The sequence below is a fragment of the Rhinatrema bivittatum genome, unplaced genomic scaffold, assembly GCF_901001135.1.
Source record: "Rhinatrema bivittatum unplaced genomic scaffold, aRhiBiv1.1, whole genome shotgun sequence".
NCBI lineage: Eukaryota > Metazoa > Chordata > Amphibia > Gymnophiona > Rhinatrematidae > Rhinatrema > Rhinatrema bivittatum.
This window is the reverse complement of record NW_021820983.1, coordinates 25,150-52,302: the sequence shown is the minus strand read 5'-3', so window position 1 is coordinate 52,302 and position 27,153 is coordinate 25,150. Positions and strand designations below refer to the sequence as shown.

The window sequence follows — 27,153 nt, the reverse complement described above, 5'->3', positions numbered from 1 at the left end:
CCAAAAAAAAAAAATTTATGGTGCCGAGGGGCAGCAGGCTCAGGGGGGCTTGGAGTCCGGGTGGCTCTTCAGTTTGTGAAACTTGACACTGTCCAGCTTCTCAAAGGGCTTCCCGCAGTACTCGCAGGTGAAGTTGTAGTGAACTTCCGTCATGTGCTTCCTCATGTGCCAGTTCAGCGAGGCCCGCTGCCGGCACTGATAGCCACAGATCTCACACCTGTCAGAGAGAGGGACAGAGAGAGGGGTCATCAGCACAGCGAGAGAGAGAGAGGTGGGTCAGCGTCACAGGCAGCCACAGGTTGCAGCTGCGAGAGAGAGCGAGTAGGTCAGCAGCATGGGCAGCCACAGGTTGCACGCGGCACTGCGAGAGAGAGGGGGGTCAGCGGCACGGGCAGCCACAGGTTGCACCTGCCCGAGAGAGAGAGAGAGAGGGGCAGAGGCCGCGGCGGGGAACTTACTGCAGAGGGGTCTCCCCTGTGTGCGTCCTTCGATGGACCTCCAGGTGGTTCTTCCTCTTGAAGGATTTGCCGCAGGTCTCGCAGATAAACTCCCGCACGCCTGCAGTGAGAGAGACAGCAAGAGCGCACGAGACTGCTCACAGGCCACATCCATCCAACCCTGCAACACCCAGGGGCTGCAGCCTCGCGCGCCGAGCATCCTCCCCAACAAATTCCAGGGCACACGTGCGCCAGAGGCCACCACCTCCTGCGTCAGACGCCGGTAGTAACCGGGGCCTCTGAAAACCCAGCACGCTCGCTCCACAAGGGAGGCAGGTCCCCGGGATGCCATCAGACCACGCTGGGCGAACGGCAGGTACCTGAGTGAATGATCATGTGCCGCCGCAGGTGGTTGGATAAATAAAACTTCTTGCCACACCCCGGGTGGGGACACACTTTCGTTTTCCCTTTCCGGTGCACGAGGTTAACGTGATTCTAGGGAGAGAACATAAAACAAGATACGCTGAACACTGCTACAAAAAAACCTGCAACAAACAACACACAGACACACACGCATTGCACCAGCACCGGCAGCAGTGCAAGCTTCACACTCACACACTGTGAGCCTAGAAGATGTGGTAGGCCAGATTGACAAACTAAAGAGTAGCAAATCACCTGGACCGGATGGTATGCATCCTAGTGTACTGAAGGAACTCAGAAATGAAATTTCTGATCTCTTAGTTAAAACTTGTAACCTATCATTAAAATCATCCATTGTACCTGAAGACAAGGGTCGCCACTATAACCCCAATATTTAAAAAGGGCTCCAGGGGCAATCAGGGTAACTATTTTATTTATTTAAAAAATTTTCTATGGCCATCGTGATGCAGCACTGAGAGCGTGGAGCTTTACCTCCTGTAATTTTTTCCTAATCTTACTTTGCGAAAATGCCACATTCGGCTAGGAAGAGGGGCGCCCGGGAGAAAGCATTACCTGGGGCTACTCCCCGAAACGCCAGATTTCGGCCCCATGGACGCCCGACGTCGTGCGAGGAGCTCGAGCATCGGAAGAAGAGTCGCGGGGGAAAGGAGGAGCAGAGTTCCCCGCCGGACTTTTGCTGTCACCCTGTCCCCGCTGCAGGGGGAGGCAGCGAGGGATCCCTGCGCTGCTGCGGGACCCGGGACGGTAACCCGGCAGGACCAGCCGGCCAGGGAGTTCACCTCCGGGGGAAAAGCGGCTTAGAAGAACAGCCTGACCTGCTTGAGGCGCACCTCGGAGGTATACTGGAGTCGAGTCATAGGGAAAGGACCTCCACACCACAACAGATAAGTGTAAAAAAAGTTTTATTGCCCTTTAAAACCAAACACAGATCACATTAGAATCTCTATGGGAAACAATGGTAGAGCCGGGCCATTTAATGATACAACAGACTTGAGCCATTAAAAAAAAAAAAAAGAAAGTTGAGGATCCTGAAGTCAGAATGAAGTCCCTGGAAAATACTGTGAAAGCTAAGGCTGGTGGAGAGACTGGGAGGGAAAAAGCTTTTTTTGAATCTGTTAAATATCAGCAAGAACAATTTGTGAAAGACAAATATATAAACACTGCTAACTAACTAACTAAATAAATAAATATATAAACACTGCTAAATAAAATTGAGAGAGTATGGAAAATCTGCTGGAAAAAAAACCCACAAGAATCTTTGAATAATTAAATTTTCCATAAGTGGTTCATAAACCCCCCCCAGAGAGATGTTTTGTAAACATGCACCAGATGTTTTGAAAATACCTCCTGAGCAAATTCCTCCATTAACCAAAAAGGTATTTTATATAACCAGGAAGAGAGGATTCAAGAAAACTTTCTAACTCTCAGAAAGAAGTATTTAAGGAGAAAATTGAAAATATAGGGTTAAATCTTAGGGACTTTCTTGGAAACCTCACATCAGGCCCCAGCACAAGCTGCCACCTTGATAGCAAAACTTTGCGTGGGAGACGGATAAAGCATGGATCCTGAAAACCATATTTTAAACATCGTTTGGAGAAATTTATGGGGCTTCAAGTGAGGATATTTCCCGATGGATCTAAAACCACACGGAAAAGAAGGTTTTGCAGATAGGGGCAACCTTTACATTAAGATTCCCCTGTCGTCGTTTAATTAAGTTTAGAGATAAATCCTATTTATTTTTTTTTTTTTACCCTCGCAACTAACGCAGTTTGTATGTGAAAATTCTGTGGCTTAGGCTGTTAGTCCTGTGCATTAATCGGCTCCAAAACCTTGGAAGGTCTGCGTTTCTCCACCCTTCAATATTAAAAATTAGCTCCTGCCAGCGCCAAAAGAGTGAATTTAAATTGATTTAAGTTTATGATCTTCACTTGGATCTTGTGTATTGTGGGCTTGAAAATTGTATACATGGTCTTTTTTTTCTTTTAAAAAAAATGTGGATTTCTGGATAAGTGTTATGAATGTACGTAATGATATTTTCAAGAGATTTTCTTGATGCGCATTAAAAAAAAATTTAATAAAAAAAAAAAGATTTAAAAAAAAACTTTTCCGTGCCCTCACTAAGTTAGGTACCATCGGAACGGTTCACAATAAGGCACAAATAATAATCTTGGAAAAGGTTATGAATTCTATCGTTATGCACGTGCCAAGACTTTACGGTAACCAAGCAGTGATAAAAAAAAAAACCCTCATAATTGGATGTGTTATGTCCGCTTATTTCGAGCAGGAATAAGAGAAACTATGTCATCTTATTCCAATGATTAAAATAGAACGTGTACCCGTGTTGGTTTGGGCCGTGTGTTTAGGGTGAGCTGCCAGTCGCTTTTCTTATTCCCTGTGTTCTACGCCTGTTTGAATAACCAATGTCTTTAAACGTTTTCTGAAGGTTTTGATGTCTCTTTGTAGGCGGATCTCCACGGGCGTGGAGTTGCATAGCACAGGGCCTGCTAAGGAGAGGGCTCTTTCCCTTAACTTGGGTTAAGTTTGGCTGTTTTGATGGAGGGGGATGGACAGTAAGGCTTTATTAGCCCATCTCAGTTTTTTGTTAGGGACGCGGAGGGCTGCGGTCAGCCAGTCGGCATTTTCACGTGAGCGGTGAGCCTGACTTCAAGTGCCAGGAAAAATAGTGGAAAGTGTTCTAAACGTCAAAAATCACAGAACATATAGAAAGACATTGTTTAATGGAACAAGGTCAGCATGGCTTTACCCAGGGCAAGTCTTGCCTCACAAATCTGCTTCACTTTTTTGAAGGAGTTAATAAACATGTGGATAAAGGTGAACCGGTAGATATAGTATACTTGGATTTTCAGAAGGCGTTTGACAAAGTTCCTCATGAGAGGCTTCTAGGAAAAGTAAAAAGTCATGGGATAGGTGGCGATGTCCTTTCGTGGATTACAAACTGGCTAAAAGACAGGAAACAGAGTAGGATTAAATGGACAATTTTCTCAGTGGAAGGGAGTGGACAGTGGAGTGCCTCAGGGATCTGTATCGGGACCCTTACTGTTCAATATATTTATAAATGATCTGGAAAGAAATACGACGAGTGAGATAATCAAGTTTGCAGATGACACAAAATTGTTCAGAGTAGTTAAATCACAAGCAGATTGTGATAAATTGCAGGAAGACCTTGTGAGACTGGAAAGATTGGGCATCCAAATGGCAGATGAAATTTAATGTGGATAAGTGCAAGGTGATGCATATAGGGAAAAATAACCCTTGCTGTAGTTACACAATGTTGGGTTCCATATTAGGTGCTACCACCCAGGAAAAAGATGTACCGTATTTTCCGGCGTATAAGACGACTTTTTAACCCCTGAAAATCTTCTCAGAAGTCGGGGGTAGTCTTATAGGGCAGCTCTTCTCACAGGTGTCGCGTGCTCCCGGTCTCTCCCGCTGCTCTTCCTTCCCTGCTGCCAGTGCAAAAAAAAAGCTGTGGCATCCGCGGCTGGGCCTTTTCTTCTTCCCGCCCCCCCCCCGGAACAGGAAGTGATATGCGGTGTGCAGGAAGGAGAAAGAGCCCTGCCGCATGGAAAAAATAGCAGCGGCGACAGCAGCATCGGCCCCCGAGCAATCGAAGCAGCTGATAATAGGGAAAGGAGAGAGCAGCGTGAGCCTCCCGCGGCCGATGGGATTCTTCTTTCTTGGCCTGCGGGGGCTGGAGGAGGCGGCTGCTGCAACTACCGTTTGTGCTCGGGGAGGGGTGTGGGGGGGGGGGGGGGGGGGAGAGGAAGTGAGTGAGAGAGAGAAGCAGCCAGCCTGTGAGTAAGTGAGAGAATGCATTTGATTGAGAGAAACTGGTCAGAGAGCTCATGTGTGTGTATGTGAGAGACAATGAAAGTGACTGCTCAGAGAGATGACTGATGTGTATGTGAGAGTGTGAGACATTAGTCAGGGAGGTGACTGATTGTGTGTGAGAGAGAGAAAAGGCATGGAAGTGAGAAATCTGGGTATGTGAGAAAGCATGGGAGTAAGAAGCCTGATTATGTGAGAGAGAGCATGGAAGTGGGAAGCCTGTGTGTATGGCATGAGAGAAACTGTTCAGGAAGGTGACTTGTGTGTGAGAAACACCAATCATCTCCCAAACAGTCTGTGAGAGACAGAAACTGGTCATGGGGGCATGACTGGTATGGTGTGTATGTGAGAGTCATGGGTACTAAGGAAGAGGACCATGAGTATAGAGCTTAGCCACTACTGCTGCTTCTGGTGTGTGTTACGGCCTGCATGGAAGAGGAGTAGGAGAGCTGCTGGAGGGGGTAAGTAAAGGTGGCTTTAAGTTTATTTTTCTTGATTGACTGCCATTTTAATTATTTAATATTATGTGATGTGTCTGCTTTTTTTGAAATATTTTATTGGTGTTTGGAGAATGTTTAATAGTTATGAGTTTTTAATTGTTGGATGTTATTCTGTTCATAGCTGTTTTGAAACATTTATTCTGCTTATTAGTATAGTTTTACAATTATTTCTCTGTGGGGATCTATAGTTGCTTGCTAGTTCTGTTTTCCTAATAAGAGGTGTAATGGTTTTTAGGGCCTGATATACGGTATTTGTAGTGTTGCCCTTTCATAGATAGGGTTGCTCCTGTTTGAGTGTAAAATTATTTTTTCTCAAAAATGTGTATAAAAAGGGGGGGGGGGTCGTCTTATTCGCTGGAAAATACAGTAGGCATCATAATGGATAGCCCTGATTTATTTTAATGGCTGTTTTTTGTATTATATTGTAAACCATTACGATGGCTCGTCTCTGTGACAATATAGAAAACTAAATAATTAAATACATTGAAATCGTCGGCTCAGTGTGCTGCGGCAGTCAAAAAGCAAACAGAATGTTGGGAATTATTAGGAAGGGAATGGGTAATAAAACGGAAAATGTCATAATGCCTCTGTATCGCTGCATGGTGAGACCACACCTTGAATACTGTGTACAATTCTGGTCGCCACATCTCAGAAAAGATATAATTGTGATGGAGAAGGTACAGAGAGGCTACCAAATAAGGGGAATGGAACAGCTTCCCCTATGAGGAAAGACTGAAGAGGTTAGGACTTTTCAGCTTGGAGAAGAGACGGCTGAGGGGGGATATGATAGAGGTGTTTAAGATCATCAGAGGTCTAGAACGGGTAGATGTGAATCTGTTATTTACACTTTCGAATAATAGAAAGACTAGGGGGCACTCCATGAAGTTAGCATGGGGCACATTTAAGACTAATCGGAGAAAATTCTTTTTTACTCACGCACAATAAAGCTCTGGAATTTGTTGCCAGAGGATTTATTTTATTTAACACTTTTTTATACCGACCTTCATAGTAATAACCATATCGGATCGGTTTACATTTAAACAAGGGTATAACTGAAGCGGAACTAAATTAAACAAAAGAGGTGAAATAAGGCAAAGTTACATTCAACAAGGGGTAAGAACTTGGAAGCTTACGTAGCTGGAAGGTAAAGGCGGATAATAAACAAGAAAAAACAATAGAGAATACAGGTTAAAGCTACAGGTGCTTTAACCTAGCAGTGCCATAGTCCATCGTTCATGAAGATCAAAGACCATTGTCCAGATAAGATCAGGGCATCTAGTGATTATCTTGGGGATCCCCGAATGCTTGGTGAAAGAGCCACGTCTTGAGTTTTTTTCTGAATGTTAGGATGTGGTTAGAGCAGTTAGTGTAGCTGGGTTTAAAAAAGGTTTGGATAAGTTCTTGGAGGAGGAGTCCATTAACTGCTATTAATCAAGTTTACTTAGGGAATAGCCACTGCTATTAATTGCATCAGTAGCATGGGATCTTCTTAGTGTTTGGGTAATTGCCAGGTTCTTATGGCCTGGATTGGCCTCTGTTGGAAACAGGATGCTGGGCTTGATGGACCCTTGGTCTGACCCAGTATGGCATTTTCTTATGTTCTTAATTCACATTTAGTACTCAAGGTTTACTTAGGGAATAGCCACTGCTATTAATTGCATCAGTAGCATGGGATCTTCTTAGTGTTTGGGTAATTGCCAGGTTCTTATGGCCTGGATTGGCCTCTGTTGGAAACAGGATGCTGGGCTTGATGGACCCTTGGTCTGACCCAGTATGGCATTTTCTTATGTTCTTAATTCACATTTAGTACTCAAGGTTTACTTAGGGAATAGCCACTGCTATTAATTGCATCAGTAGCATGGGATCTTCTTAGTTTTTGGGTACTTGCCAGGTTCTTGTGGCCTGGATTGGCCTCTGTTGGAAACAGGATGCTGGGCTTGATGGACCCTTGGTCTGACCCAGCATGGCAATTTCTTATGTTCTTAATTCACATTTAGTACTCAAGGTTTACTTAGGGAATAGCCACTGCTATTAATTGCATCAGTAGCATGGGATCTTCTTAGTTTTTGGGTACTTGCCAGGATCTTGTGGCCTGGATTGGCCTCTGTTGGAAACAGGATGCTGGGCTTGATGGACCCTTGCTCTGACCCAGTATGGCAGGTTCTTATGTTCTTATTCACTCACACACACACACAGGGGCAGTGCAGGCTGCATCAGCAGGGTTACCTGGAAGCTGCTGAGTGCCACGTAGACCTGGCTGCATCCTTCGTAAGGGCAGTGAAACATTTCCAGCATCCCGTCCATGTCTGCCACACGGCCCCGCTTGCTCCTCCGCCTGCAGGGGGGGGGGGGGGGGGGAGAAGAGGTCACACGAGTGAGCGACGGGGTCCCGGGCAGAGAATCTGCAGGTATTTTATTTTATTTAACAGCTTTTTAATATACCGGTGTTCGTGCGGGCACATCACGCCGGTTCACAATAAAACTTGAGAAAGGAGGAAAATTCTATCCTCCAATATCTATCCCCCCCCTCGCCCAAAAAAAAAAAAACAGGGCGAGGGGGATAGATAGAGGAGGAAGGGATAAGCAGCTGAGAAAGTAGAGGAGCGTAACCATAATTATAGTGGAGGAGATTGCAGTCCTGCGGTAAATGCCCTCCTCCTGTAGAGGAGTGATAATTTAGAGAGGGTTATAGATTATAACTTATTTACATTATACATTCTATAAATTATTATAACTTATTTACAGCAGTGTGTGAATACAATTAACTTACGTCAAGGCAATTTCAGGTGGCATGGTAATGAGATCCAATGGGGATTTGTGGTGGGAGGGTGGAGTTGGCTTCAGGGGGGGGGGGGGTTGTCTGAAGAGCCAGGTCTTGATGCCTTTTTCTGAAATTGGTCAGGGAGGGCTCGAGACGGAGGTGTGCGGGGAGGGGAGTTCCAGAGGGCCGGGCCTGCGATGGTGAAGGCTCTTTCCCTGCTGGTGGAGAGATGAGCTGTTTTTAGGGGGGGGGGGGTGTGTGTAGGGTGCCTGTTTGGGAGGATCTTGTGGGGCGACGGGAAGTGTGAAAGTGGGGCATCTTCTTGAGCCGGGCGGAGTTGCTTTTGTAGAGAACGTTGTGGAGTACGGTGAGGGTTTTATATTGAGAGCGGAAACGGATGGGCAGCCAATGCAGTTGTGCAAGGATGGGTGTGATGTGCTCCCTTTTGCCTGTGTTGGTTAGGATTCTCGCCATGGCGTTCTGTAAGGTTTGATGGTGGAGTATGGGAGGCCTAGCAGCAGGGCGTTGCAGTAGTCCATTTTGGAGAATAAGGTGGACTGCAGGACTGGACAGAAGTCTTGTGGGTGGAGTAGTGGCCTGAGCTTTTTAAGGATCTGGAGTTTGTAGAAACCTGCTTTAAGCAGGGCCTTGATGTGTGGCTTGAAGGCGAGGTGTTGCTCGAGTGTGACTCCCAGGTCTCTTACGGAGGGGGGTAGGGCGTGGGCGAGGGTGGAGGGGGTTGATGTAGAGGCGGAGGCGTGTACAGGTTGCTTGGAAAGGAAGAGTAATTCGGTTTTGGTTGCATTAAGTGCAAGGTGGAGGTTGGTTAATAGGGCGTTGATGGCGACTAGGCAGGATTCCCAGAAGAGGGATGGTTTTCATTGAGGGTTTTTTTTTTGAACGGGGGATGAGAATTTGCACATCGTCCCCGTATAAGAAAAAGTCCAGGCCTAGGTCAGAGAGTAGGTAGATATTGAAAAGGGAAGAGCCCTGGGGAACGTGAGCAGATTCAAAGTCACCGAGTTTTATCAGGTATTCTCTGCTTGTGAGGTAAGAGGCGAACCAGTCTAGTGCTGTCTCGGCAATGCCCATCTCTGCCCAAGCGGGCGAGAAGGATGTGATGACTGACAGGGTCGAAGGCCGCCGATATATCCAGTAATGCAAGTAGGAACCAGTGACCTTGGTGTCAGTGATAGCTAAAAGGAGATTCTCGGTGTTACGGCCTTTCCGGAATCCAAATTGAGATGGGTGCAGGAGGTTGTGTTCCTGGAGGTAGTGGGAGAGCCGAGTATTGACTGCTTTCTCAAGGACGGGGAGGTTGGAGATGGGCCTGTAGCTTGCAGGATCGGAGGGGTTTTTTTTTTTTTTTAGGAGTGGCTTCACGACGGCAAGTTTGAGGGGATCTGGGACTTTGCCGAAGGTGAGGGAGCAATTAATGAAGTCAGATAAGGGTTTGGCGATGGTGGTTGGAATGGAGAGGAGGGTTTTGGAGGGGATAGCATCTGCGAAATGTGTAGCGGGTTTCATCTTTCAGGATGGTCTCAATAACCCCCACCCCGGTCTCCTCCTCTGCTTCCGCAGCCAGCAGCGCCCCTAGCAGGCTCTCCCCCCTCCCCGTTCTGGGACTCACTTCCCGGTTTCTTTGGGGATCTCGTAGATGATGGCCGACATGTGAGGGTTTCCAGGCTCCAGGCCCTCCATGGCCGCCTCCGATTCGCCCATCTGCTCCCGGGCAGCTTCCAGGGAAGGAGACGCAGCCAGGGCCGGGGGATTCCCTGCTTCGCTTTCTTGTTTGAGAACATAAAGATCTTCTTTCCCTGTCAGCAGAGATCAGATTGCAAAAGGATTTAAAAAAAACCCAGGACAGCAGTTCCACTCCCAGACAGGGAGGCAGGAGCAGCACACAGGCTGGATCTGGGACCCACAGAAAGGGTCTAAATGCATTTCTCAACAGAAGCACTGCTGCTTCCTGCATAGATTCTCACACACAGTGCAGGACAGGGACAGCACAGGAAACGGCAGAGCAAGCTTCCCTCACCCACACAGACACACTGTCCCAGCACAGGCAGCGGCAGTGCAAGCTTCCCTCACCCACACACACTGCCCCAGCACAGGCAGCGGCAGTGCAAGCTTCCCACACAGACACACTGTCCCAGCACAGGCAGCGGCAGTGCAAGCTTCCCTCACCCACACACACAGCCCCAGCACAGGCAGCGGCAGTGCAAGCTTCCCTCACCCACACACACAGCCCCAGCACAGGCAGCGGCAGTGCAAGCTTCCCTCACCCACACACACAGCCCCAGCACAGGCAGCGGCAGTGCAAGCTTCCCTCACCCACACACACAGCCCCAGCACAGGCAGCGGCAGTGCAAGCTTCCCACACAGACACACTGCCCCAGCACAGGCAGCGGCAGTGCAAGCTTCCCACACAGACACACTGCCCCAGCACAGGCAGCGGCAGTGCAAGCTTCCCACACAGACACACTGCCCCAGCACAGGCAGCGGCAGTGCAAGCTTCCCACACAGACACACTGCCCCAGCACAGGCAGCGGCAGTGCAAGCTTCCCTCACCCACCCACTGCCCCAGCACAGGCAGCGGCAGTGCAAGCTTCCCTCACCCACACAGCACAGGCAGTGCAAGCTTCTCTCACACGTACCAGGAAGGAACAGTTCAGCCCTCACACGGTGCCTATCACTTTCCTGCCACTGCAGACATCCCGAGTACCTGTGTTGGTCTCCAAGTCCTCCATGCTGCTCGTCTGTCCATCAGCAGGAGCATCCGTGCTGTCCGGCTCCGTCTGCGTGTAAGTGGTGACCCCCTCTATTACGCTGCAAGGAACTGCCTGGCCACCGGTGCCGCCCACGTTAAGGTGGATCCCTTCGGCCGTCAGGGCTTCGTAGCCGGGGCCTGCGATGATGATGACCTGCGAGCCCTGCACCACGCCCTGCATGGGGCAACTGGCCACCATCTCCCCCAGCGTCTCCTGGCTCACGCCGTCAAACAGGCCGCCGTGGCCCGAGCTGACCTGCACCGGCACGCACACCACCGTCTCCATGCCCCCCGGCTCCGGTCGCTCCGGGGCAAGCGGGTCTCCCTCGGCGTTCTCCTCCAGGGGCCGGCTCCGCGACGGCTCCTCGGGCTCCGAGCTGGAGCTGTCGTCGGAAGATTTGCAGCTGCACGCTCCGATGCCGTGAGCTGGGGGGGGGAAGAGAGAGAGCTGACTGTGAGTGGCCAGGTCGCCCGGCAGTCCACGCTAAACCCCCAATATGAAAGTCATTCCTGCTGCTTCCCCAAGAAAGTAGGCTAAGAGCGGTTTATGGACCCCCCCGTCCTGCAAAAATGTACACAAACCTTTCTAAAGGGCCCCTAGCCTGCACACAGCCTCTCTCATCACAGGGGAGCCCTTCAGTCCCCCCTCCTCTGTACCTTTCCTGAGATGCGATGGCCAGAGCTTGCACACAGCACTCAGGAGGAGGGCGCGCCCTGGGGCGACGCAGAGGCCTTGCGATATTCTCCCCCTAGCATTCGGATCGCCGCCGCACGCCGAGCTGAAGATTGAGGTGACGTCTGCGAGGACGCCGGCCTCCTTTTGAGGCTACAGAACCCGGCACGGAGCACCCGTGGTCGGGATTTATTGTTCCCTCCGTGCATCGCTCTGCGAGCTTCCACGGTAAACCCCGTCCGCCGTTCAGTTGCCCCCGTCTCCCTAACGGGGCAGGCTTCCTTTTTCAAAATTCTCGCTTCAGCCACCTTATCTTATTAAATATTTCTGTCTACCTTATCCGCCCGCCCGCGCTCGTTCTTAGCCTCATTTGCACTTCTTCACCTTTTATTTAAAATCCCTTTAATAGCTTCTTCCACGGCTCCCATTTAACCAAGCTGCAAACTGTCTGATCTAACTTCGACCTTTTTCAAAAAAGTGTGGAACACCTTTTATCTGGGCTTCCAATGTGCTACTTTTAAGCAAATCTCCACAAGTCGTGCAGATTTTTAACCTTTGCAACTGGTCCTCTTGTTTCTTCCCGACTAAAAAATGTTCTCATTGTACGAATGCCTCCCTTTGCTTAAGATTTTCTCCCCTGTGATTATATCTTACCCCCTGGACAAGGGCCTGCGGATCCACGAAGGAAGGCAAAGCAGCTCTTCCTCCCTCCCTCTCCTTGGTTCCAGGGCTTAGCCGTTCTTACCTGCTAATTTCCCTTCCTGTAGTACCACAGATCAGTGCGGGCTCCTGGGATGTACCAAAGCTTCCCGAAATGGGAACTGGGACTGCGAGAGTCCCGCTCCATGCCCGGTGGAAGTGTTTTAAAGATTTCCATGTGGCTGCCCTGCAAATCCCTTGTGGAGATACCCTCTCGAGATGATAAACAGACTTTTCACCCTGCACGTCGCCTCGGTGCCGCCGAACCAGCAGCAGGAAAGGTGGCCCCCTTGGCGACCACAGGAAAATGATGCCTCCATCTTGGGAACGGGCAACTCAAACGTAACCTCCGGCAACGGAGATAACTTTTGTCATCGCCCGGCCTACCCTTGAGGGCCCCACTCCCTGACTACCAGCTTCCTCACGGACCTGTGAAGAGGGAAGGCTTTCACTGCACCCCTCAGGCCACCCATGACCGGGTCCCACTCCCTCTTCATTAGGCTCCTCTTATCCGGAGCATCTGGGATATTTGTAGGGTAGTCGGATCGTTGCCCAAGCCCCAGGAGTGGCCAAAATGGCAGGAACCTGCAAAGCTCGGTGGGACTCACCGGAGCCCATATCCGGACTGCCCACCACTGTCCTGGGCGCCCCACACGGAACCGGACCCCCAGAACTTGCAGGTGTCTTAGCTGGACGCGGAGCACCAGGCATCCGAGCACGGTCTGCCCCCTTCCCAGCCGCCTTTCACACCAAATATGCTCGATGTAAGAAGCAGGACGAACCCGGAGGAGGAAAGAGCGAGCTCCTCCAATCCAACTCCGGAAGGATTCCCCCCCCCACCCCCTGCCAGAATCAGGGTCTTTAGGGTGGATTCCACCCTGGCCCACTAGCGATAGCAGAGGAAGGGGGGGGGCCTTCAGCCCTGGAGAATATAGCCCCCATTCCCGCCCGTGAGGGGTGCCTGCTTGCCAGGCGCTCCTGCACACAGCGGAAGTACAGTCCAGTGTGCGACCATCGCGCCTATCGCTGACTACTGCCAGCAGGCCCGGCCACCTAGCAAAAACCAGCTCCACCTGCTCGTTGTGGGAGATTGTTTACTATTTCATTAGAACTGTTCTGGGACGAATCTTGGCTTGGTTATAGGACAATATTGAGGGACTGCAGGCAGCACACTGGGTTATGTACAGGGTCAGTGAGACTCTCTCTGTCTCCATCTGCTGGCAGGGAGGCATAACCCAGGAGTCTGGACTGATCTGGGTACATACAGGGAACTGCTGGAGACAGAGAAATACTGAGGGACTGCAGGAGGCACACTGGGTTATGTACAGTGTCAGGGAGACTCTCTCTGTCTCCATCTGCTGGCAGGGAGGTAAAACCCAGGAGTCTGGACCGATCTGTGGTATTCCAGGAACAGCTCTTAACAAAAATGTGTTTTTAAAATTACCCTCAGTACTTTTCCCTTTAATAATAAAAAAAAAAAACATTTCCAAATTGGTACCAGAAGACTGCTGGGAAGCCAGGCCCCTCAGAACAGGGGGTAGGTGTCATGTATATTTATGCATCACTGTGTGTGTATAATTACACACGTTTTATATTCGTAGATAAACACGCACACAAGCTTCATGGACAGAGTTCCCTCCTCACCTCGGTCGCTCTCAGAGTCACTCAGCGGCTTCAGCGGCGAGTGCAGGTCCTGGAAGTAGCGGTGGCCAGCCTCGCACTGCCAGATGGCTGTCGTGTACAGGCCGAAGGTGGGGTCCAGCTCCGAGAGCAGCGGCTCAAAGGGGCAGCGGTTCTTGTGGTCCTCGTACCAGATCACCAGGTTCTTCACGCAGTTCACGTTCCGCCTCCGCCCTAAGGAGCAGATTGCAACGTAAGTGATACCCGCTCCCCCCCCTCAGCGGAACCACGAACGTGTAACTGCTTTTAGGCACTGTTCCTGCCTGGAAGCCTCTGTCTTCCACCTATCCCACGGTCTGATCCACGGGGAACTAGCACGTCCCATTAAACGATGCGGCACTGCACATTTTTAACAGCGCCATGGGGACAGAAGCCCAGCAGTGGCCCCAGTGCAGGTCAGCAGGAGACTGCTCGTGAGACATGCAGACAGGAGAGACGCTGCAAAGCAAAGTCATTCTTCAGAGGGCAAAAAACATTTATATCAACCCCCCCCCCCCCTACAGTGGAGATAGGGAGACTGCTGGCACAGTTCTGTCCACTAAAGGAGATTCATAGACCCTCAAGCACCAGTTTGTTGAAAGTGCAGATAAGCAATTCATGCCCTTAGTTAACCCCTGGCACAAATCCCATCTGGCCCAGAATCCACAGGCACACTTACTTTTCTTCCGCTTTGGTTTCTTCGGCATCTGCTCCCAAGGTTGCCTGAAACAAAAAGGCAATAAAAACAAGATAGAAATGAAGGTTGGAAACAATAAAAAAAAAAAAAAAAAAAAAAAACTCTTTCTGATCCCAGAGCTGGGTATCAACCTCCTCCGGCCCAGTCGTTGCTCCTAATGCAGAGAAACGAGAAGGTAAGAGAGGAGAGGAAAGTGTAAATGATCTATAAACCCCACCCGGTCCTCTCACTGCTCCTTCACCAGGGAGATGGGAGGGAAGGGGTATAGAGTGAATGAGTAAGAACATAACAGGCTATGCTGGGTCAGAGCAAGGGTCCATCAAGCCCAGCATCCTGTTTCCAACAGTGGCCAATCCAGGCCACAAGAACCTGGCAAGTACCCAAACACTAAGAAGATCCCATGTTACCATTGCTAATGGCAGTGGCTATTCTCTAAGTGAACTTAATAGCAGGTAATGGACTTCTCCTCCAAGAACTTATCCAATCCTTTTTTAAACACAGCTATACTAACTGCACTCACCACATCCTCTGGCAACAAATTCCAGAGTTTAATTGTGCGTTGAGTGAAAAAGAACTTTCTCCGATTATTCTTAAATGTGCCCCATGCTAACTTCATGGAGTGCCCCCTAGTCCTATTATCTGAAAGAGTAAATAACCGATTCACATCTCCCCGTTCTAGACCTCTCATGATCTTAAACACCTCTATCACATCCCCCCTCAGCCGTCTCTTCTCCAAGCTGAAAAGTCCTAACCTCTTCAGTCTTTCCTCATAGGGGAGCTGTTCCATCCCCTTTATCATTTTGGTCGCCCTTCTCTGTACCTTCTCCATCACAATTATATCTTTTTTGAGATGCAGCGACCAGAATTGTACACAGTATTCAAGTTGTGGTCTCACCATGGAGCGATACAGAGGCATTATAACATTTTCCGTTTTATTCACCATTCCCTTTCTAATAATTCCTAACATTCTCTTTGCTTTTTTGACTGCGCAGCACACTGAGCCGACGATTTCAATGTGTTATCCACTATGATGCCTAGATCTCTTTCTTGGGTTGTAGCACCTAATATGGAACCCAACATTGTGTAATTATAGCATGGGTTATTTTTCCCTATATGCATCACCTTGCACTTATCCACATTAAATTTCATCTGCCATTTGGATGCCCAAACTTCCAGTCGTGCAAGGTCCTCCTGTAATGTATCACAATCTGCTTGTGATTTAACTACTCTGAATAATTTTGTATCTGCAAATTTGATTACCTCACTCGTCGTATTCCTTGCCAGATCATTTATAAATATATTCAAAAAGCACCAGTCCAAGTACAGATCCCTGGGGCACTCCACTGCCCACTCCCACTGAGAAAACTGATGTAATTGTATATTTGTTTAATTGTTCAATCTGTTTGATGTAATTTTCTGTTCCTTGTTCTGTGTAAACCGAAGTGGTATGCACTAGTGCATGAACTCCGGTATATAAAAGCCTTTAAATAAATAAATAAATAAATTTAATCCTACTCTGTTTCCTGTCTTTTAACCAGTAAAGTGTGAACAAGGGGTTGGCTGTATAATGTAGGAGTAACAGACTTGCTCTGAGTGTCTAGTGTAAAGGTGATTCCCCCTGCTCTTCCTTCTGGAGAGAAGGTAGGGATGAGGTGTGCATGGGGTTGAGTGTAAAAGCTTTTAAACTAGAACAAAGGGGAAAGCCGACAGTCCCTCAGCAGCGCATGGTTCGGAGAGATGTATCTTCAAAGGATACTAATGATGCATTAGAATTAGGGCAAAAAAACAGAAGGGACTACCTTACACCGTGGAAAGACTTTTATTAGAATTGCCCGACTCAAAATACAAGCTGAGTTTCGCCAAAAGGCTGCATCAGGGGCTAAAACAATCAAGAACAATAGATATTACCACAAACATGCTCTATATTAAAAATTATAAACAATCTGCTAGAAAATGGATGATTGTTCATCTCTATGTAACTCTACCATAATAGTCTACACTCATAATATTCATATATAACATACATATTTAAATCATTAATGTGCAACGTGACCCATTCACTCTATTTTAAACCTACTACTATTTAAAACAAACTCATAACTTTTTTTGAAGAACGCCATATAAATGACAACATAGCAGAGGATTTTTCTTAGTTGCAGTGCTAGTTTTTGCGAGATGTAAAGTAAAAATTTTTTTGTAGAGCTGCTCGTTGAGTATTAGTTATATATATCACAACAACTTAGGGATTACTAAAATAACAGCTTAAGACTTTATTTATGTGTTATACTAAGTTTTAGCGATAAAAAATGGTTTTAGCGCTAAAATGTGTTTAAGTGCGATTTGTCAATACAATTTTGTTTTATTTATCAGGCAGTTTTAATTATATCTGCATTGTTGTCATTTAAATGGAAGTTATGAGTGCACTGATATTGAACTTACTGTAATAGTTTGATTGCTGTTTTTATAATTTTCAGCTTTAGATGTGTGTATTATGAATATTATTTATAGTCTGTACGTGTGATTTGATATGCATATGGTTTCTTAATATTATTTATTGATATATTTGTGTATACGAGACTCTCATTTTATGTTTTTTAATGATCATTTTTATTAACAGCTTTACTGCAACAACTAATGGTCAGATTGTTATACTGATATATGTAGCTGTGAGTATACGGTTACAGCATAAAGGTAATGATTTCAGTGTTTTCATATATTTTTTAAAACTATTTTTTAAAACAATTTTTTTATAAAAATGATGTTTGTTTTAAATAGTAGTAGGTTTAAAATAGAGTAGAATGGGTCACGTTGCACATTAATGATTTAAATATGTATGTTATATATGAATATTATGAGTGTAGACTATTATGGTAGAGTTACATAGAGATGAACAATCATCCATTTTCTAGCAGATTGTTTATAATTTTTAATATAGAGCATGTTTGTGGTAATATCTATTGTTCTTGATTGTTTTAGCCCCTGATGCAGCCTTTTGGCGAAACTCAGCTTGTATTTTGAGTCGGGCAATTCTAATAAAGGTGTTTCCACGGTGTAAGGTAGTCCCTTCTGTTTTTTTGCCTTGGCTACGTGGGACCACCTTCCGGTTTGTTTCATTAGAATTAGGGCATCCTGACAGTGAGGTTCCAATAATTAGAAAAGTAGTCCAAGTGCCTGTAACTAAAAACTCACCTGAGCTAAAAAATTCTAACTTATCCCTATCAATTAAAAAGCAGAATGAAAATACAAACAAAAAACAAACTTTGAAATGTTTGTATGCTAATGCCAGAAGTCTAAGAAGTAAGATGGGAGAATTAGAATGTATAGCAGTAAATGACATAGACTTAATTGGCATCTCAGAGACATGGTGGAAAGAGGATAACCAATGGGACAGTGCTATACCGGGGTACAAATTATATCGCAATGACAGAGAGGAGCACTCGGGAGGAGGTGTGGTGCTTTATGTCCAGGATGGCATAGAGTCCAACAGGATAAACATCCTGCATGAGACTAAATACAAAATTGAATCTTATTTATTTATTTATTTAGAAACTTTTATATACCGGTATTAGTGGGGACATCATACCGGTTCACATAACTGAAAGATTGGAAAATACATTTCAACAAGGGGGATGTAACTAGGAGAGGGTAGAAATCCCTTGTGTGTCAGGGAAGACTATAGTGATAGGGGTATAATACCATCAACCTGGTCAAGATGCTGAGACTGACAGTGAAATGCTAAAAGAAATTAGAGAAGCTAACCAAATTGGTAGTGCAGTAATAATGGGAGACTTCAATTACCCCAATATAGACTGGGTAAATGTATCATCGGGTCACGCTAGAGAGATAACGTTCCTGGATGGAATAAATGATAGCTTTATGGAGCAATTGGTTCAGGAACAGAGAGAGGGAGCAATTTTAGATCTAATTCTCAGTGGAGCACAGGACTTGGTGGGAGAGGTAATGGTGGTGGGGCCGCTTGGCCATAGTGATCATAATATGATCAACTTTGATAAAATGAGAAAAATTGTTAGAAAAAAACTGAAGGGAGCAGCTACAAAAGTAAAAAATGTCCAAGAGGTGTGGTCATTGTTAAAAATACCATTCTAGAAGCACAGTCCAGATGTATTCCACACATTAAGAAAGGTGGAAAGAAGGCAAAACAATTACCGGCATGGTTAAAAGGGGAGGTGAAAGAAGCTATTTTAGCCAAAAGATCTTCATTCAAAAATTGGAAGAAGGATCCAACAGAAGAAAATAGGATAAAGCATAAACATTGGCAAGTTAAATGTAAGACATTGATAAGACAGACTAAGAGAATTTGAAAAGAAGTTGGCTGTAGAGGCAAAAACTCACAGTAAAAACTTTAAATATATCCGAAGCAGAAAGCTTGTGAGTGAGTCAGTTGGACAGTTAGATGATCGAGGGGTTAAAGGGGCAATTAGAGAAGATAAGGCCATCGCGGAAAGATTTAATGATTTCTTTGCTTCCGTGTTTACTGAAGAGGATGTTGGGGAGGTACCCGTAATGGAGAAGGTTTTCATGGGTAATGATTCAGATGGACTGAATCAAATCACGGTGAACCTAGAAGATGTGGTAGGCCTGATTGACAAACTGAAGAGTAGTAAATCACCTGGACCAGATGGTATACACCCCAGAGTTCTGAAGGAACTAAAAAATGAAATTTCAGACCTATTAGTAAAAATTTGTAACTTATTAAAATAATCCATTGTACCTGAAGACTGGAGGATAGCAAATGTAACCCCAATATTTAAAAAGGGCTCCAGGGGCGATCCGGGAAACTACAGACCGGTTAGCCTGACTTCAGTGCCAGGAAAAATAGTGGAAAGTGTTCTAAACATCAAAATCACAGAACATATAGAAAGACATGGTTTAATGGAACAAAGTCAGCATGGCTTTACCCAGGGCAAGTCTTGCCTCACAAATCTGCTTCACTTTTTTGAAGGAGTTAATAAACATGTGGATAAAGGTGAACCGGTAGATATAGTATACTTGGATTTTCAGAAGGCGTTTGACAAAGTTCCTCATGAGAGGCTTCTAGAAAAAGTAAAAAGTCATGGGATAGGTGGCGATGTCCTTTCGTGGATTACAAACTGGCTAAAAGACAGGAAACAGAGAGTAGGATTAAATGGGCAATTTTCTCAGTGGAAGGGAGTGGACAGTGGAGTGCCTCAGGGATCTGTATTGGGACCCTTACTTTTCAATATATTTATAAATGATCTGGAAAGAAATACGACGAGTGAGATAATCAAATTTGCAGATGACACGAAATTGTTCAGAGTAGTTAAGTCACAAGCAGATTGTGATAAATTGCAGGAAAACCTTGTGAGACTGGAAAATTGGGCATCCAAGTGGCAGATGAAATTTAATGTGGATAAGTGCAAGGTGATGCATATAGGGAAAAATAACCCATGCTATAATTACACAATGTTGGGTTCCATATTAGGTGCTACAACCCAAGAAAGAGATCTAGGTGTCACAGTGGATAACACATTGAAATAGTCGGCTCAGTGTGCTGCGGCACTCAAAAAAGCAAACAGAATGTTGGGAATTATTAGAAAGGGAATGGTGAATAAAACGGAAAATGTCATAATGCCTCTGTATCGCTCCATGGTGAGACCACACCTTGAATACTGTGTACAATTCTGGTCACCACATCTCAAAAAAGATATAATTGCAATAGAGAAGGTACAGAGAAAGGTACAGAGAAACAGCTCCCCTATGAGGAAAGACTAAAGAGGTTAGGACTTTTCAGCTTGGAGAAGAGGCGGCTGAGGGGGGATATGAGAGGTCTAGAAGGGGTAGATGTGAATCGGTTATTTACTCTTTCGGATAGTAGAAAGACTAGGGGGCACTCCATGAAGTTAGCATGGGGCACATTTAAAACTAATCAGAAAAAGTTCTTTTTCACTCAACGCACAATTAAACTCTGGAATTTGTTGCCAGAGAATGTGGTTAGTGCAGTTAGTGTAGCTGTGTTTAAAAAAGGATTGGATAAGTTCTTGGAGGAGAAGTCCATTACCTGCTATTAAGTTCACTTAGAGAATAGCCACTGCCATTAGCAATGGTTACATGGAATAGACTTAGTTTTTGGGTACTTGCCAGGTTCTTATGGCCTGGATTGGCCTCTGTTGGAAACAGGATGCTGGGCTTGATGGACCCTTGGTCTGACCCAGTATGGCATTTTCTTATGTTCTTATGGGCGCATGGGCATGAGAGTGGTATGGAGCAGGACAGAGGGGCGTGCATGCAGAGCGGTCTCTTCCTCACCCCCGCTGCTCCTTCCCGAGAGAAGGTAGGGATGAGGTGTGCATGCGGTTGTAAGTAAAAGGGTACATGGGTGGTGCATGGGCATGAGAGGGTCAGAGGGGCGTGCGTGGGGTGTGCATGCAGAGCGGTCTCTTCCTCACCCCCGCCGGCCCGCCCGCTGCTCCTTCTCCAGGGAGATGAGGTAGGCCGCCAGCTTGGCATCGCTCCAGCCGCTCTTCCTGCGGAGCTGCACCCAGGGACCGTGCGCCTCGCCCAGGTACACGCGCCTCACGTCGTACTTCTTGCGGGACTCCAGTCGGCGGCGGGCCCGATCCGTGTCCGTGAGGCGGGGCCTACCTCGGGCTTTCCTGCCGCCTCCGGCCTCCTCGTCCACCTCCTCCTCCTCCTCCTCAGCGAGGCCCCGGGACTCCGCCATCCCCGGACGCGCGCGTGCACCCCTGCTGCCGACCCTCCGGAAGTAAATCGGGTACGTCACCGGAAGCGAGGCAGCACGCTCCGCGCAGCTTTATACCGGAAACGACGCATGACGTCAGCCGGCAACGCCTCTCCCCAGTCTCTGGCGGAAGTGTCCTCTGCGCCTTCTACCGGAAGTGACATGAGGCTCGTCACGCCCACCGCGCACGCGCCTCCCGCGGCTTCAGCCGTCTCGGATAATTCAGGGAAGTGAGGTTCGCGCGCGTGGTTTAACCGGGGGCAAAGACGCTCTCGCTCTTGCTTTACCTTCAACATTTACAAAAGAGCAATCACGATTAACGCATAAAATGCCAGCCCTTTTTATTGCACAGGTTTAATGCTTCTCTCCGGCTAAGCCACATGGACCGACCTTCTGGGACCCGGATGGGCCATCTCAGAAACGACAACGGAACCGAGAAAAGGTACAGAGAAAGGCGACAAAAATGATAAAGGGTTAGGGAAAGCTCCCTTGGGGTGGAGCAAGGCTAAACAGAGTAGGGCTCTTTAGCTTGGGAAAGAGATGAGGGAGGGATTGTGATTGAGATTTATACAATCGGGAGTAGTCGGGAATGGTTATTTACCCTTTCAGGAGACCCTCCCTGCAACTAGCAAGCAGCGGATTTAAAACAGATGATGGTGGGAAGGGGTTTCTCACTCAGTGCCAAATCACTGCCAGCGGGTGGCACCCTAAAGACTTTTGAGGACAGCGCCCACTTTGTCCCTGCCTCAAGTCCAATCCCCGGCTCTGTCAGTGTCTGTCTATTCTAGTCCTGAATCACTTTATATGTCCCTGCCTCAACTCCAATCCCCGGCTCTGTCAGTGTCTGTCTATTCTAGTCCTGAATCACTTTATATGTCCCTGCCTCAACTCCAATCCCCGGCTCTGTCAGTGTCTGTCTATTCTAGTCCTGAATCACTTTATATGTCCCTGCCTCAACTCCAATCCCCGGCTCTGTCAGTGTCTGTCTATTCTAGTCCTGAATCACTTTATATATCCCTGCCTCAACTCCAATCCCCGGCTCTGTCAGTGACTGTGTATTCTAGTCATGAATCACTTTATATATCCCTGCCTCAACTCTAATCCCCGGCTCTGTCAGTGTCTGTCTATTCTAGTCCTGAATCACTTTATATATCCCTGCCTCAACTCTAATCCCCGGCTCTGTCAGTGACTGTGTATTCTAGTCCTGAATCACTTTATATGTCCCTGCCTCAAGTCCAATCCCCGGCTCTGTCAGTGTCTGTCTATTCTAGTCCTGAATCACTTTATATGTCCCTGCCTCAACTCTAATCCCCGGCTCTGTCAGTGACTGTGTATTCTAGTCCTGAATCACTTTATATGTCCCTGCCTCAAGTCCAATCCCCGGCTCTGTCAGTGACTGTGTATTCTAGTCCTGAATCACTTTATATATCCCTGCCTCAACTCTAATCCCCGGCTCTGTCAGTGTCTGTCTATTCTAGTCCTGAATCACTTTATATATCCCTGCCTCAACTCTAATCCCCGGCTCTGTCAGTGACTGTGTATTCTAGTCATGAATCACTTTATATGTCCCTGCCTCAACTCTAATCCCCGGCTCTGTCAGTGACTGTGTATTCTAGTCCTGAATCACTTTATATGTCCCTGCCTCAACTCCAATCCCCGGCTCTGTCAGTGACCGTGTATTCTAGTCCTGAATCACTTTATATGTCCCTGCCTCAACTCTAATCCCCGGCTCTGTCAGTGACTGTGTATTCTAGTCCTGAATCACTTTATATATCCCTGCCTCAACTCTAATCCCCGGCTCTGTCAGTGTCTGTCTATTCTAGTCCTGAATCACTTTATATATCCCTGCCTCAACTCTAATCCCCGGCTCTGTCAGTGACTGTGTATTCTAGTCCTGAATCACTTTATATGTCCCTGCCTCAACTCCAATCCCCGGCTCTGTCAGTGACTGTGTATTCTAGTCATGAATCACTTTATATGTCCCTGCCTCAACTCCAATCCCCGGCTCTGTCAGTGACTGTGTATTCTAGTCATGAATCACTTTATATGTCCCTGCCTCAACTCCAATCCCCGGCTCTGTCAGTGTCTGTCTATTCTAGTCCTGAATCACTTTATATATCCCTGCCTCAACTCTAATCCCCGGCTCTGTCAGTGACCGTGTATTCTAGTCCTGAATCACTTTATATATCCCTGCCTCAACTCTAATCCCCGGCTCTGTCAGTGACCGTGTATTCTAGTCCTGAATCACTTTATATGTCCCTGCCTCAACTCTAATCCCCGGCTCTGTCAGTGTCTGTCTATTCTAGTCATGAATCACTTTATATGTCCCTGCCTCAACTCCAATCCCCGGCTCTGTCAGTGACCGTGTATTCTAGTCATGAATCACTTTATATATCCCTGCCCCAACTCCAATCCCCGGCTCTGTCAGTGTCTGTCTATTCTAGTCCTGAATCACTTTATATATCCCTGCCTCAACTCTAATCCCCGGCTCTGTCAGTGACCGTGTATTCTAGTCCTGAATCACTTTATATATCCCTGCCTCAACTCTAATCCCCGGCTCTGTCAGTGACCGTGTATTCTAGTCCTGAATCACTTTATATGTCCCTGCCTCAACTCTAATCCCCGGCTCTGTCAGTGTCTGTCTATTCTAGTCCTGAATCACTTTATATGTCCCTGCCTCAACTCCAATCCCCGGCTCTGTCAGTGACCGTGTATTCTAGTCCTGAATCACTTTATATATCCCTGCCTCAACTCCAATCCCCGGCTCTATCAGTGACCGTGTATTCTAGTCCTGAATCACTTTATATATCCCTGCCTCAACTCTAATCCCCGGCTCTGTCAGTGACCGTGTATTCTAGTCCTGAATCACTTTATATATCCCTGCCTCAACTCCAATCCCCGGCTCTGTCAGTGACTGTCTATTCTAGTCCTGAATCACTTTATATATCCCTGCCTCAACTCTAATCCCCGGCTCTGTCAGTGTCTGTCTATTCTAGTCCTGAATCACTTTATATATCCCTGCCTCAACTCTAATCCCCGGCTCTGTCAGTGACCGTGTATTCTAGTCCTGAATCACTTTATATGTCCCTGCCTCAACTCTAATCCCCGGCTCTGTCAGTGTCTGTCTATTCTAGTCCTGAATCACTTTATATGTCTCTGCCTCAACTCTAATCCCCGGCTCTGTCCAATCCCCGGCTCTGTCAGTGTCTGTCTATTCTAGTCCTGAATCACTTTATATATCCCTGCCTCAACTCTAATCCCCGGCTCTGTCAGTGACCGTGTATTCTAGTCCTGAATCACTTTATATATCCCTGCCTCAACTCCAATCCCCGGCTCTGTCAGTGACCGTGTATTCTAGTCCTGAATCACTTTATATATCCCTGCCTCAACTCTAATCCCCGGCTCTGTCAGTGTCTGTCTATTCTAGTCCTGAATCACTTTATATATCCCTGCCTCAACTCTAATCCCCGGCTCTGTCAGTGACCGTGTATTCTAGTCCTGAATCACTTTATATGTCCCTGCCTCAACTCTAATCCCCGGCTCTGTCAGTGACCGTGTATTCTAGTCCTGAATCACTTTATATATCCCTGCCTCAACTCTAATCCCCGGCTCTGTCAGTGTCTGTCTATTCTAGTCCTGAATCACTTTATATGTCCCTGCCTCAACTCCAATCCCCGGCTCTGTCAGTGACCGTGTATTCTAGTCCTGAATCACTTTATATATCCCTGCCTCAACTCCAATCCCCGGCTCTATCAGTGACCGTGTATTCTAGTCCTGAATCACTTTATATATCCCTGCCTCAACTCTAATCCCCGGCTCTGTCAGTGTCTGTCTATTCTAGTCCTGAATCACTTTATATGTCCCTGCCTCAACTCTAATCCCCGGCTCTGTCAGTGACCGTGTATTCTAGTCCTGAATCACTTTATATATCCCTGCCTCAACTCCAATCCCCGGCTCTGTCAGTGACTGTGTATTCTAGTCATGAATCACTTTATATGTCCCTGCCTCAACTCCAATCCCCGGCTCTATCAGTGACCGTGTATTCTAGTCCTGAATCACTTTATATATCCCTGCCTCAACTCTAATCCCCGGCTCTGTCAGTGACCGTGTATTCTAGTCCTGAATCACTTTATATATCCCTGCCTCAACTCCAATCCCCGGCTCTGTCAGTGACTGTGTATTCTAGTCATGAATCACTTTATATGTCCCTGCCTCAACTCCAATCCCCGGCTCTGTCAGTGACCGTGTATTCTAGTCATGAATCACTTTATATGTCCCTGCCTCAACTCTAATCCCCGGCTCTGTAGGCTGTTACTTTCCTCTGGACCTGCACCTTGTCACCTAGCATCTTGGGTCTTATTGCAGGGACCCCCCCTACCTCTCTGCTCATGCCTGTACCCCCTTCCTGACCCTTTCCCTGCTCCATACCTAGTCTCCACTCTCCCTGCCCCCCCCTCCCCTATAATCTCCCTGCTCCTCTCAGCAGTGCCTGTAGCATGACTGGCCATGGGGAGGGGGGACAATAACTCCTTGGATGACAGGGCTTGCCGGCTGAGCCAGCAGCCTCATAGGGGCTAAGGAGTGCTTGCTCCTCTGGAGGGTGGCGTGGAGCACTGGTGCCCAGCCTCCTGATAAGGTGCGTTAGTGCCTTAGTTAAGGTGCGGTTGGCTAAAGACCCAGTTGGGATGGAAGTGTTAAAGGGTTGACATCTAAACTGTATAAAATGGTATTGCATAGGCCCAGTAACATATCTGAAGGAGTTGGCACCCGGGGTGGATACGTTCTTTGGCACACACACACCCCACACCCCTGCTCAGATTAAATTCTCTGTCTACGCATCCTGCCCCAGGGGAGAAGGTGGGGAGAGGTGCGGGCAGAGGGGACGTGGAGGGAGGGACCGGGTCCCAGGATCTCACCCTCTGTCCGGCCGCGAATTGCAAAGAGCCCTACAGAGAGAGAGAGATCGCGGCCCAGGGGAGAGGGTGCGGGGAGGAAGGCACCGGGGGACGTGTGCGATGCTGCTGTGTGGGGATCGCTCCCTTATGCAGAGCCCTTCAGCAGCTCATAAAGACTCTGAGGAGCTCTGCTTTCCTATGGGAATCTAACTTTTTGCTGTTTAATGCGGCGATCGAGGAGGCTCCTGCACAGGTCAAGCAGTTCATGTCTCAGGTTCTTAAGGCTGCGAGATGCTCGGTTCCGGCCGAATGGAAGAAGATCGCCGGTCCAGTATTGTCGCGCGCCTGCAGCCGTCCGGATGAGATGCACAGGGGATGGAGCAGGTCAGGGCAATGCGGAGAAACGGGCTGGATCCTTTACAGATATAGGGAAGCCCTAGGAGAAGGGGAAATCCGAGCATTCTCCGGGGCTGGGGATATTGTTCTGTACTTTGTATCTGCTGATGACTAAATTATGATGGATAGAGGTGTTGGGCACTTGCTGTTTTCCTGATAAAAAAAAATAAAGTTTATTGTAATAAAATCACATCGAAGTGTGTTTAAATCAAACAAAAGCTGAACGTGAACCGGGGGACTTGTGGTTTATAAGTGGCTCCCTCTGAGCACTGAGCCACCCATGGATCCTGGGAGGCTGTAGTGCTCCGGGTAAAGATATCTTTTAGGAGGTGTTTTTACTCCCTGAAAAGGTCAAATATAAGTTCCAAAAAGAGCTTAGTGTGAAAGCCTCGCTGACCTAAGGGTTGGGAGCCGGGTTAGTAACAGTGAGGCTGTGGGTTCGAACCCCCACCAGCTCAGTAAGACCGTGGATTGTAACATCCTCTCCGGGACGGAGATACTCAGTAAGACTGTGGATTGTAGCATCCTCTCTGGGACAGAGGATGTTACTGAGTGATCACAAGGACCAGAAAGGGGTAGTTTTGGTGAAATTTGGGCCATTTTTCCCAGTAGAAAGTAGTAAAACCCCCAGTCTGCTGGTGGCTCTTTCTTGTTA

General features: G+C 47.4%; 1 protein-coding gene across 1 annotated transcript; it reads right to left on the bottom strand.

Annotated features, from left to right (window-relative positions):
* On the bottom strand, positions 1–21,347 carry ZNF653 (zinc finger protein 653). The gene is made up of 9 exons (XM_029586578.1): positions 20,915–21,347; positions 14,469–14,512; positions 13,775–13,984; positions 10,714–11,184; positions 9,619–9,805; positions 7,454–7,562; positions 818–932; positions 459–558; positions 1–217 (listed from the first exon to the last, which is right to left on the bottom strand). The coding sequence occupies exons 1-9, from the start codon at positions 21,187–21,189 to the stop codon at positions 40–42; spliced, it is 1,689 nt and encodes a 562-aa protein (XP_029442438.1). The 5' UTR covers positions 21,190–21,347; the 3' UTR covers positions 1–39.
* Between the last annotated feature and the right edge of the window lie 5,806 nt (positions 21,348–27,153).

Coding starts and splice junctions, on each gene's coding strand:
- ZNF653 (XM_029586578.1), bottom strand. CDS start 21,189: ATGGCGGAGTCCCGGGGCCTCGCTGAGGAGGAGGAGGAGGAGGTGGAC. Junction 11,185..13,774: donor TGACTCTGAGAGCGACCGAG/GTGAGGAGGGAA, acceptor TCCCCCCCCCAG/CTCACGGCATCGGAGCGTGC. Junction 933..7,453: donor TGGCACTCAGCAGCTTCCAG/GTAACCCTGCTG, acceptor TTCTCTCCCTAG/AATCACGTTAACCTCGTGCA.